Genomic DNA, 12,450 nt, shown 5'->3' with positions numbered 1-12,450 from the left:
TTGCGGCAGCGACACCAGCGACATTCTTCCTCTATAGTTTATTACCTCTATTGTCAATTTCGTCAACGATCAAAATCAAGTGCTGCCACTTTTCTTTATTCCAAATCTTTAAAACTATTTAATTTTAACGATTGAAGTTTTGATGCATATTTCGCACCGTAAAGCACTATTTGCAATTGCAATAGCGTACCTTGCTACTAAAATTGCTTTCAAACGCAAGCTCTTTCAATTATGATGAAATCTATCAAAAAATCAATTGATTTTGCACCAAATTAATGGTTTTAACCGGTGTCAAGCCATGGGAGTCACATTAGGTTGATTTGCTTTTGAATGCTGACATATTTGAGGCGATAAGGCTTGAATAAAAAAATACAATGATTTTAAATATTGGTATCAAATGCTAAACCTACAAACTAGCAACACGGAGAAGCCAACAACAAAGCGATATGATAGCAGCAAACGGATATCAATTTCGACCAATCAGCGACTGGTCTGCGTTTGACAGCAAATTGGTCTCAAATTGACTGACTACGTGTCGCATCCTATCCTAGGATCAAAGGCCTTTCATAATATATGTCAAACATATAAAACTGGACGGTCCACAATTCAATTTAAAATTTGCATACGATCACCAGATGCATATATCTGATGAATTAAGAAATCGAAAAACTATAGGGAATTTGTTTTATATTTTTGCTCACTTACACAAAGGAACAAAACAAAACAAAAAAGACAACATTGGGTTCATCGCTACTCGAATGTTTAAGATAAGTGATCTTGAAACACGAGTAGATGTTGAACTCGGACATTATGGATGTCATTTTTCGTGAATTTGATGCCTAAAATATGGTCATAGTCAAATCACATTTAAAACGCAAAACAAAAAAACACCCTCTCCAAAATTTGTTAAAATGCAGTTTTTGTCATACTAGATCCGGTGGTGGGAGAAAATTAAAGATTCACTTGCGCCTTTTTCAAATGTTACGCTAGAAAAATTGGCTTAAAAAAGTACAAAAATACTTATATCTTTTGATAGAAACATCGTACAGATTTGATGTCTTCTGACAAAATGTGTATTTTGGCAATATGTACAATTGCTCTGAACATAGTAGGCTTGAAAAAATGATAGTTTTTGACATATGACAAAAAAACCGATTTCGGACTTTTTATTTCTTCAGTAAGTTATATCTCTTCAGATTGAAGAGATAGAAAAAACTGCTCTTCGAGAAAGTTGTCGGGGTTTTCACCTTCTTCAACTTTGCAGAACATTTTATTTCGATATCTTTTGAAATAAAAAAGTTAGGTGCTGAAATATGAAGTATTTTAAGATTTGGCGTTTAGGACACTTTTGCATATAACGCGGCTTGGACTCACGAGCAAATGTCTAGAAGACATGAAGACTCTATCTTGGATGGTTTTTGAGTTATTAATTTTTTCCACTTAATGTTGGTCCTCGGACCATTGTGCACTGGAAGATCTCTCGCGCAAGAAGAAGAAGCAGTCGATCCCACGGCTTGAATTATCATCCGCTTTACTTCTGAGCCATCTCTACGAGAAGTTCCGGAGCAGCGTTGACGTTTCTGCCAATGTCTACTTCTGGACGGACTCCATGATAGTCAAATGCTGGCTCTCGTCACTTCCTTCGCGTTGGCAATCGTTTGTGGCTAACAGGGTGTCAGAAATCCAGCACATTACCAAGTCAGGAGTTTGGAATCATGTCGCTGGGGCCGACAATCCGGCGGATATAGTATCCCGCGGGATGACACCTGCACAGTTGGCTTACCAGTCCATCTGGTTCGAAGGTCCGTTGTGGCTACGCCAAGATCGAACCAATTGGCCAAAGTCAGCAGTCGTTCAATCAGAGTTGGAGAATGCTTTGCTGGAGGAAAGGCCAGCAGCATCGCTTCCCGTTCAAGTCAAGCCACCCAGCTCCATTTTTTCGCTCCGATCATCGTTCCCGGCACTAGTCCGACTCGTTGCATGGATTCGTCGGTTCGCACACAATGCAGTTCCTAGACATCGAGCTTGCAAGCACAGCGGAATCCTGTCGACATTCGAACTCAACAAAGCAGAGCTACAGCTAGTACGATTATCCCAGTCGGAAAGCTTTCCGGCGGAAATCGCTGCGTTATCCAAGAACCAGCCCATCAGTCCATCGTCGAAGCTCCTTGCAGCAAATCCCTTTTTGGTCGAAGGCGTACTTCGGGTCGGCGGCCGGCTGCAGCGTGCTCCTATTGCAGAAACCCGCAAGCATCCACTGATTCTACATCACCAACATCCACTAACGAAGCTGATAATGGATCACTATCACCGAAGACTGTTCCACGCTGGACAGCAACTCGTAATCAGTTCCGTCCGAGAGAAGTTCTGGCCAACGCGAGCCCGAGACGTCGCCCGTTGGACCATCCATCGCTGTGTTCCCTGCTTCCGGAGCAAACCAAAGGTCCACGAGCAGCTGATGGCCGACCTACCTCCCGTTCGGGTGACACCCGCAGCTGTTTTTTTGAAGGTCGGAATCGACCTATGCGGACCGTTTCACATTCGCTATCCAGGTCGTCGCAGCGCACCGATCAAAGCCTTTGTGTGCATTTTCGTCTGTCTGGCGACCAAGGCCGTACACATGGAAATTGTTGCCGATCTCTCAACACAAGCGTTCCTTGCGGCGTTCAAGCGGTTTGTCGCAATTCGTGGAAAGCCCCAGTTGATCATGTGCGACAACGCAACCAATTTCGTAGGAGCGAATAGGGAACTGGAATTGCTACGTCGACAGCTAAACGATCAGCAAGAGGTTCTGGTCAACACAGCATTAGACGAAGGAATTGACTTCCAGTTCATCCCACCTCGCTCTCCCAACTTCGGCGGACTTTGGGAGGCGGCTGTAAAATCCTTTAAAGGACACTTTCGGAAGACCATCGGCGACAGAACTTTGACGTACGACGAGCTGCACACCGTAGTCCACCAGATTGCGGCGATTCTCAACTCCAGGCCACTGACACCCCTCAGCAATGACCCCGCCGACTTTGCGGCGCTCACCCCAGGACACTTCCTTGTGGGGAGACCTCTTACGGCCGTTCCAGAGCCGGACCTGCAAGAGGTGCCGGAAAACCGCCTGTCCCAGTGGCAACGCACTCAGCATTTCGTACATCAACTGTGGAGAAAGTGGAAGTCGCAGTACCTTTCAGATCTCCATAACCGGACAAAGTGGACTCGGAAACGCGACAATCTGCATATTGGAACCATGGTCCTCGTGAAAGAGGATAACCTGCCACCCCAGAAGTGGCGATTGGGTAGAGTCACGGAAGTTTTTAAGGGCGACGACGAAAACGTCCGCGTCGTAACCGTCTGCACGCAGGACGGCGTCTTCCGGAGGGGCATTTCCAAGATTTGCATCCTTCCAATCCGGGACAACGATCAGGAGTCCCCATCAAAAGACTGATTCTTCTACCAAGGTGGCTTGGCACCGCGGAGGGCCCACGGAGCGGTCCTCCGCATTCCAGTTAAGTATTTGTATAACAATGTATTTCAAAAAATTCAAAGAATGTTCATCCCCCATAGCTGCATCCCCTCCCGGTTTCCGGGACGGTCAAGAAGAGAGGTCGCCTGGTCATCCATTGTCCAAGCCGTCAATCGTCTGCATTAAGATTGTTCTGTGTCGTCATGCATGTCTGTCCAAGGTTCGGTGTACAATACGCATTCCCGATTCTCAAGATCCCGTTGATCACAGCATCCAGCATCAACGAACTCCATCCCTCGAGCGAAGGGCCCGTCGCTCGATCCGTTGATCCCACCGGCCAGTCTTCAGTCGACTTGATCACTCGCAACGAAGACTCCGTCAGTTCAGGATTGACACCCTAGATGTTCATCATTAGCATGTCACCAGCAATCCATCGCTACCCGCACGTAGCATCATCGCGGTGCCAAGGGCACCCGCGGAGGTCCGGATGCAAGGACCTCCGCAGCCAGGCAAGTTCTGTTTCAATTGTTCATTTCCTTGTAAAAAGCCTCCCATGTTTTGTAGAATCGTACACCAACCTCCGGCCCAGAGGCCGACGGTCAGCCACCGTAGACGTAGACCAGGACGACACACAATCCCACCCCTAGCGGAATGCAGACGACAAAGTGAACCCCGTATAAACCAGCAGGACCCATCCACGTGTCATCATTCAAGGACGGCACCCGCCGTTGCAGCAGTGAAGAATGCAGCTATCCAGCAACCAGTCGAAAGTCGGTCAAGGTCATCGAGCACCATAGCAGAGCACAGCAGCCGAATCCCAGTGCAGACGTAGAACCGATTAGCCACGAAGAAGTGTTTACATCCATTCGAATTACAATTGTTGTTGAATTGAGCGAGATAGATTAGGTAGTTCCAGATAGGATTCGATACACTACACTACCGTCCAAAATTTAGGTTATCCAATTAGTTTGAAATCTCTAGGATTTCAAGGCGGCCGGCATGTTCAGACTTGAAAAACTAGACCGGCCTGGCAACCCCAAAATAGGTTCCACGCGCGAACAGTAGGCATCCTCTTTACCCCATGATAATTATTGCGCTATCTCTTATCATGCCGTAGGTAGATAACGATACCATCGATCATCTCCGATCGGTATCGATCGTTCCCCATATTCACCACTGGCCCCATCGTATCACTAAGAATACGAGAGGCAGTCAGTTCAATTTCAACCGCACACTGTATCGCGTCGGACACAATTTACGTATAATAAATCGGTCGAGCTAGGAAGTGTTGTTTCGATAAACAAAGTGTTTTTAATAAACCGATCGTCGTCGTTCCCTGAAATTGTGCGCGAGTTTTATGAACAGCTCCGAAATATCATCGATCACCAACGGTCCCGGTCAGTGTTAGAAACATTTTGGTCCTTCGAGCCGGATGACCGTTGGACGATCGAATTGAAATTGGGCAAATTGCCTTGTGAACTCCGGTGCCTGTGAACAATAACACGCCGGTCAGTGACCCGACCGTAGTGCAATTAGCGCGATCAAAATCGCCATAGTGATCTGTGGCTCAACCGAGCGAAGAAAACCATAGGAAATTGAATGGGATTGCATGCCATCGTGCGCTGCTGCTAGCCTGAGTGCACATCGTAGCAAGCCAACGACGACGGACAGCGGTGGATCTACGCTTGGCGAAATTGGAGTCATCTGGTGGAGATCGAGATTCAACGAACCAGGACGTGCTGTAGGATAACAGGGAAGTAAACTTGCATGTGATCTGTGGTGGCGCCATGCATGCGGTGCACACTGGCAATTGTAGAGAAGGATGGAATAAAATGGTGGTTTGAAAATTACTGTTTCATTTGCATGCGAATTTGTGTCCCTGAAGTCTATGACGGTTGGTCTTTGGTTCTGCTGGCAAACTTTCGGCTTGTTCTTCACCTGGTCGGCTCCCCTCCTCGCAGTCAGCATTATTGGTCGTTCTGTTCTCTGTCAATCGTGGGCCGGAGGGTTGAGTCGCGAATCGCGGAGGTCGTGTGAATGTGCACAGTGGTCCAGAAAGCAGATCTGAAAGTGGTTAAAAGTGACTTGAAAACTTTGAACTGCAGTGTGAATAGTGTCCAATGATACAGCAATAAACGAAAAGGCAACCAATTTTGAACGTTGAAAAGTGGTTCGAGAGTGCTAAAATGACCAGTGAATTAAAGGAATTAAAGTCGCAGCAACGGCAGGTGCGGAGTACGTTTGAAGGTGTGAAGCAGTTCATCCTGAAGTACAAGCGGGAGAAGCATGAGACCCAAATCGCAACCAGGATGGAAATATTGGAGGAAGCGATGAAGAAGCTGTATGTGCTGCGACGAAAAATCGAGGTGCTCACGGAAGAAGCTGATGAGCAGGAGTTTTTGGGCTCAAAGGAGGAACCTGCGGAACTGAAGGCTCGCTTGTCTGCTCTCGTCGAAAAGCGTCAGCTCGAGAACAGCGCTGTCATCCAGCAAGCTGAAGACACGTACTGTGAGCTGAAATCGGCACTTCAGAACTTGCGCCCTAATGAATCAGCTACACCGTCAGTTCAACCCAGACCCACTGCCTTGTCTACGGTCAAACTACCAGAGATTCGGCTCCCCAGTTTCGGCGGCAAAATCCGAGATTGGGTAACGTTTCGAGACATGTTTAGAAGTCTGATCCACCGTAATCAACAGCTGACGGACATCGATAAGTTTACTTATCTCAGATCGTCACTTGAAGGCGAAGCGCTCCGGGAGATCGCAATGATTGAAATTACCGCTGCAAACTACATCATTGCCTGGGAAATGCTGCAGAAACGGTATGAGAACAAGAAACTAATTGTCAAGGCTCATATCGACGCTCTATTCGCAGTAGAACCGCTGAAACGAGAAAATTACGAGGCATTGTGTCATCTCATCAGCGAGTACGACCGCAATCTTCAAATGCTGGACAAAATCGGCGAAGACACCCCGAAGTGGAGTACAATCCTTGTACACATGGTGTGCTCCAGACTAGATGCCGCCACCCTACGAAATTGGGAAACTCACTATGGTTCCACGGAGGTCCCAACGTATGACCAGTTAATGGAGTTCCTACGCAAGCATTGTGCTGTACTACAGTCGATAGTCCCAGCAAAGCCCGCTCAAGTCGAAGTGAAGAAGCCAAAATTCACCGTGAGTCACGCTCAAACTTCCGCTCCAAATTCCACCCGTTGTCCATTCTGCTCGGAAGAAATGCATTCAGCCTTCAAATGCCAAAAATTCATCAAGATGAAAATCCCGGAACGATACGAGAAGGTGAAACGGTTTGAGCTCTGCTTGAATTGTCTTTCGTCGTCACACATGGTTCGAGTATGTACGGCTGGCGTATGTCGATACTGCCAGAGGAAGCACCATTCGCTTCTCCACTCCGGAGGCTTCAACAGTGGAAAGTCAACTGCACCAACACCACAGAGCGACTCCTCCGGCCCACAAATTCAGAATCGATCACAGACGACAAACCCACAGCAACCACAGCCACAAGCCCAGAACCAACCAACCCAGACTCAGACAGCTGGTCCCAGTACCAGCTCCTTTCCCATTGCAAACACAAGTTCGCTCTCGCAAACACCACCACAACCCACCACAGATCCTACACTTCCATGCAATTCTCTCCCCGCCACGATACACACCCCACCTCGTCAAGTTTTGCTCTCAACGGCACTCGTTCGTGTGTCGGACAAGTTCGGAAATACCCAGCTAGCTAGAGTCCTTTTGGATTCCTGTTCCGAATATTGCTTCGTCACAACAAGCCTTTCGCAAAGGTTGAGGTTGGCGGAAACGTCCAGCTACCTGTCCGTAGCCGGAATCGGAGGATCCGTGGTCAAGTCAACAAAGATGGTGGAAGCTAAAATTACTGCAAGATCCTCTCGTATCTCCGAGTACTCCGAAAACATCCAGCTTCACGTGCTTCCTAGACTCACCTCAGAATTGCCGATAAATCCAGTCAACGTACAAGAGTTGGCCATTCCCAGCGGATTCATCTTGGCGGACCCGAACTTCCACAAGCCAGGTCCGATCGACATCATTATAGGCGCAGAGTACTACTACGACTTGCTCCGGGAGGACAAGGTGAAACTTTCCGACGATGGACCAACGCTGCAAAGTACCGTCTTCGGATGGGTGGTCTCAGGACGTATTTCTGGGAACGCTGTCGAGGTTCCTACAACAGTTTCTCACTCCTGTTCCACTCTCGATCTACGAGAGCTCATAGCCAAGTTTTGGGAACTGGAGTCCTGCAATAGTTCGAGCACTTTGTCGGTCGAAGAAACTATATGTGAAGACATCTATGAGAAAACGACTGTACGAGATAACGAAGGAAGATTTGTCGTAACGCTTCCCAAGAAAGAGCACGTCATCAGCCAACTGGGAGACTCCAAAGCCATCGCTCTAAAGCGCCTCCACGGAATGGAGAGAAGATTCGCAACGAACGAAAAGTTGAAGGTACTCTACATCGACTTTGTCCAGGAATACCTTTCCATGAACCACATGCGTGAAGTCGATGCTGGAGAAGACAAAAGGCCATCATATTATCTACCTCATCACGCAGTGCTCAAACCTGACAGCACCACCACCAAGTTAAGAGTAGTGTTTGATGGTTCCTGCCGCTCCTCGTCTGGAGTGTCCTTGAACGACGGCCTAATAGTAGGACCTGTGGTGCAGGACGACCTGTTCTCCATCATCCTGCGTTTCCACTCTTGGGAATTCGTGCTGGTAGCGGATATTGCGAAGATGTACCGCATGGTGAAGGTGGCGGAAGACGATCAGCCATTTCAGCGGATTTTGTGGAGGGATTCACCTGATCAGCCTGTCAGGACCTACGAGTTAACCACCGTCACCTACGGAACCGCATCAGCGCCATATCTGGCGACCAAATGCCTTCAACGGCTAGGCACAGAAGGTGAGACCTCCCACCCGACAGCCGCAAAGGTCGTTCGAAAGGACTTTTACGTTGACGATTTGTTAACCGGTACCGACAGCATCGAAGAAGGGAAAGCACTCGCCACGGAGCTCATTTCCCTGACAAACTCAGCTGGCTTCACGTTGCGCAAGTGGAGCTCGAACAGTTCCGAGCTGATGTCTACGATTCCAGCAGAACTTCGAGATGAACGCACCACCCTGGAACTAGATTCGTCGACGTCGGTTGTAAAAACGCTTGGGCTTACTTGGGAACCGGCCAAGGACATCTTCAAGTTTGCCGTACCACGCTGGAGCTCTGAGCCAACCATCACCAAGCGGGTCGTTCTCTCCGACACTGCTCGCATTTTCGATCCACTGGGCCTCCTCGGTCCGGTAACTGTCCAAGCGAAAATATTTCTCCAGCAGCTTTGGAAGCAGAAGTCGGATTGGGATGATGCCTTGCCAGAAACCTTTCAGGCCTTCTGGAACGAATTTCGTCGGAACGCCGGCGCCCTCGAGTCTCTCTCGGTTCCACGATGGACCGGCTTCAGTAGCGGTTTAGCGTCGGTGGAACTGCATGGGTTTTGCGATGCGTCGGAGGCAGCATATGGTGCCTGCCTGTATCTGCGGTGCGAATCACCGGACGGATCAGTTATCGTCCGCCTCATCACTTCGAAATCGCGCGTAGCGCCACTGGAAGATCTCTCGCGCAAGAAGAAGAAGCAGTCGATCCCACGGCTTGAATTATCATCCGCTTTACTTCTGAGCCATCTCTACGAGAAGTTCCGGAGCAGCGTTGACGTTTCTGCCAATGTCTACTTCTGGACGGACTCCATGATAGTCAAATGCTGGCTCTCGTCACTTCCTTCGCGTTGGCAATCGTTTGTGGCTAACAGGGTGTCAGAAATCCAGCACATTACCAAGTCAGGAGTTTGGAATCATGTCGCTGGGGCCGACAATCCGGCGGATATAGTATCCCGCGGGATGACACCTGCACAGTTGGCTTACCAGTCCATCTGGTTCGAAGGTCCGTTGTGGCTACGCCAAGATCGAACCAATTGGCCAAAGTCAGCAGTCGTTCAATCAGAGTTGGAGAATGCTTTGCTGGAGGAAAGGCCAGCAGCATCGCTTCCCGTTCAAGTCAAGCCACCCAGCTCCATTTTTTCGCTCCGATCATCGTTCCCGGCACTAGTCCGACTCGTTGCATGGATTCGTCGGTTCGCACACAATGCAGTTCCTAGACATCGAGCTTGCAAGCACAGCGGAATCCTGTCGACATTCGAACTCAACAAAGCAGAGCTACAGCTAGTACGATTATCCCAGTCGGAAAGCTTTCCGGCGGAAATCGCTGCGTTATCCAAGAACCAGCCCATCAGTCCATCGTCGAAGCTCCTTGCAGCAAATCCCTTTTTGGTCGAAGGCGTACTTCGGGTCGGCGGCCGGCTGCAGCGTGCTCCTATTGCAGAAACCCGCAAGCATCCACTGATTCTACATCACCAACATCCACTAACGAAGCTGATAATGGATCACTATCACCGAAGACTGTTCCACGCTGGACAGCAACTCGTAATCAGTTCCGTCCGAGAGAAGTTCTGGCCAACGCGAGCCCGAGACGTCGCCCGTTGGACCATCCATCGCTGTGTTCCCTGCTTCCGGAGCAAACCAAAGGTCCACGAGCAGCTGATGGCCGACCTACCTCCCGTTCGGGTGACACCCGCAGCTGTTTTTTTGAAGGTCGGAATCGACCTATGCGGACCGTTTCACATTCGCTATCCAGGTCGTCGCAGCGCACCGATCAAAGCCTTTGTGTGCATTTTCGTCTGTCTGGCGACCAAGGCCGTACACATGGAAATTGTTGCCGATCTCTCAACACAAGCGTTCCTTGCGGCGTTCAAGCGGTTTGTCGCAATTCGTGGAAAGCCCCAGTTGATCATGTGCGACAACGCAACCAATTTCGTAGGAGCGAATAGGGAACTGGAATTGCTACGTCGACAGCTAAACGATCAGCAAGAGGTTCTGGTCAACACAGCATTAGACGAAGGAATTGACTTCCAGTTCATCCCACCTCGCTCTCCCAACTTCGGCGGACTTTGGGAGGCGGCTGTAAAATCCTTTAAAGGACACTTTCGGAAGACCATCGGCGACAGAACTTTGACGTACGACGAGCTGCACACCGTAGTCCACCAGATTGCGGCGATTCTCAACTCCAGGCCACTGACACCCCTCAGCAATGACCCCGCCGACTTTGCGGCGCTCACCCCAGGACACTTCCTTGTGGGGAGACCTCTTACGGCCGTTCCAGAGCCGGACCTGCAAGAGGTGCCGGAAAACCGCCTGTCCCAGTGGCAACGCACTCAGCATTTCGTACAGCAACTGTGGAGAAAGTGGAAGTCGCAGTACCTTTCAGATCTCCATAACCGGACAAAGTGGACTCGGAAACGCGACAATCTGCATATTGGAACCATGGTCCTCGTGAAAGAGGATAACCTGCCACCCCAGAAGTGGCGATTGGGTAGAGTCACGGAAGTTTTTAAGGGCGACGACGAAAACGTCCGCGTCGTAACCGTCTGCACGCAGGACGGCGTCTTCCGGAGGGGCATTTCCAAGATTTGCATCCTTCCAATCCGGGACAACGATCAGGAGTCCCCATCAAAAGACTGATTCTTCTACCAAGGTGGCTTGGCACCGCGGAGGGCCCACGGAGCGGTCCTCCGCATTCCAGTTAAGTATTTGTATAACAATGTATTTCAAAAAATTCAAAGAATGTTCATCCCCCATAGCTGCATCCCCTCCCGGTTTCCGGGACGGTCAAGAAGAGAGGTCGCCTGGTCATCCATTGTCCAAGCCGTCAATCGTCTGCATTAAGATTGTTCTGTGTCGTCATGCATGTCTGTCCAAGGTTCGGTGTACAATACGCATTCCCGATTCTCAAGATCCCGTTGATCACAGCATCCAGCATCAACGAACTCCATCCCTCGAGCGAAGGGCCCGTCGCTCGATCCGTTGATCCCACCGGCCAGTCTTCAGTCGACTTGATCACTCGCAACGAAGACTCCGTCAGTTCAGGATTGACACCCTAGATGTTCATCATTAGCATGTCACCAGCAATCCATCGCTACCCGCACGTAGCATCATCGCGGTGCCAAGGGCACCCGCGGAGGTCCGGATGCAAGGACCTCCGCAGCCAGGCAAGTTCTGTTTCAATTGTTCATTTCCTTGTAAAAAGCCTCCCATGTTTTGTAGAATCGTACACCAACCTCCGGCCCAGAGGCCGACGGTCAGCCACCGTAGACGTAGACCAGGACGACACACAATCCCACCCCTAGCGGAATGCAGACGACAAAGTGAACCCCGTATAAACCAGCAGGACCCATCCACGTGTCATCATTCAAGGACGGCACCCGCCGTTGCAGCAGTGAAGAATGCAGCTATCCAGCAACCAGTCGAAAGTCGGTCAAGGTCATCGAGCACCATAGCAGAGCACAGCAGCCGAATCCCAGTGCAGACGTAGAACCGATTAGCCACGAAGAAGTGTTTACATCCATTCGAATTACAATTGTTGTTGAATTGAGCGAGATAGATTAGGTAGTTCCAGATAGGATTCGATACACTACACTACCGTCCAAAATTTAGGTTATCCAATTAGTTTGAAATCTCTAGGATTTCAAGGCGGCCGGCATGTTCAGACTTGAAAAACTAGACCGGCCTGGCAACCCCAAAATAGGTTCCACGCGCGAACAGTAGGCATCCTCTTTACCCCATGATAATTATTGCGCTATCTCTTATCATGCCGTAGGTAGATAACGATACCATCGATCATCTCCGATCGGTATCGATCGTTCCCCATATTCACCACTGGCCCCATCGTATCACTAAGAATACGAGAGGCAGTCAGTTCAATTTCAACCGCACACTGTATCGCGTCGGACACAATTTACGTATAATAAATCGGTCGAGCTAGGAAGTGTTGTTTCGATAAACAAAGTGTTTTTAATAAACCGATCGTCGTCGTTCCCTGAAATTGTGCGCGAGTTTTATGAACAGCTCCGAAATATC

The 12,450-nt window shown here is 49.4% G+C and overlaps 2 protein-coding genes across 2 annotated transcripts; both read left to right on the top strand.

The window, feature by feature from the left end:
* Positions 1-1,609: 1,609 nt before the first annotated feature.
* Positions 1,610-3,436, top strand: LOC134286049 (uncharacterized). The gene has a single exon (XM_062847614.1). It carries the CDS (start codon positions 1,610-1,612, stop codon positions 3,434-3,436), a length of 1,827 nt encoding a protein of 608 aa, XP_062703598.1.
* LOC134286048 (uncharacterized) lies at positions 3,161-11,055 on the top strand. The gene is made up of 2 exons (XM_062847613.1): positions 3,161-4,759; positions 4,857-11,055. Exon 2 carries the CDS (start codon positions 5,641-5,643, stop codon positions 11,053-11,055), a length of 5,415 nt encoding a protein of 1,804 aa, XP_062703597.1. The 5' UTR covers positions 3,161-4,759; positions 4,857-5,640.
* The last annotated feature ends 1,395 nt before the right edge of the window (positions 11,056-12,450 follow it).

This window comes from Aedes albopictus, chromosome 2, assembly GCF_035046485.1.
Source record: "Aedes albopictus strain Foshan chromosome 2, AalbF5, whole genome shotgun sequence".
NCBI classification, from domain to species: Eukaryota; Metazoa; Arthropoda; class Insecta; order Diptera; family Culicidae; genus Aedes; species Aedes albopictus.
The sequence above is the reverse complement of the archived record's forward strand: the minus strand, read 5'-3'. Positions and strand labels throughout refer to the sequence as shown.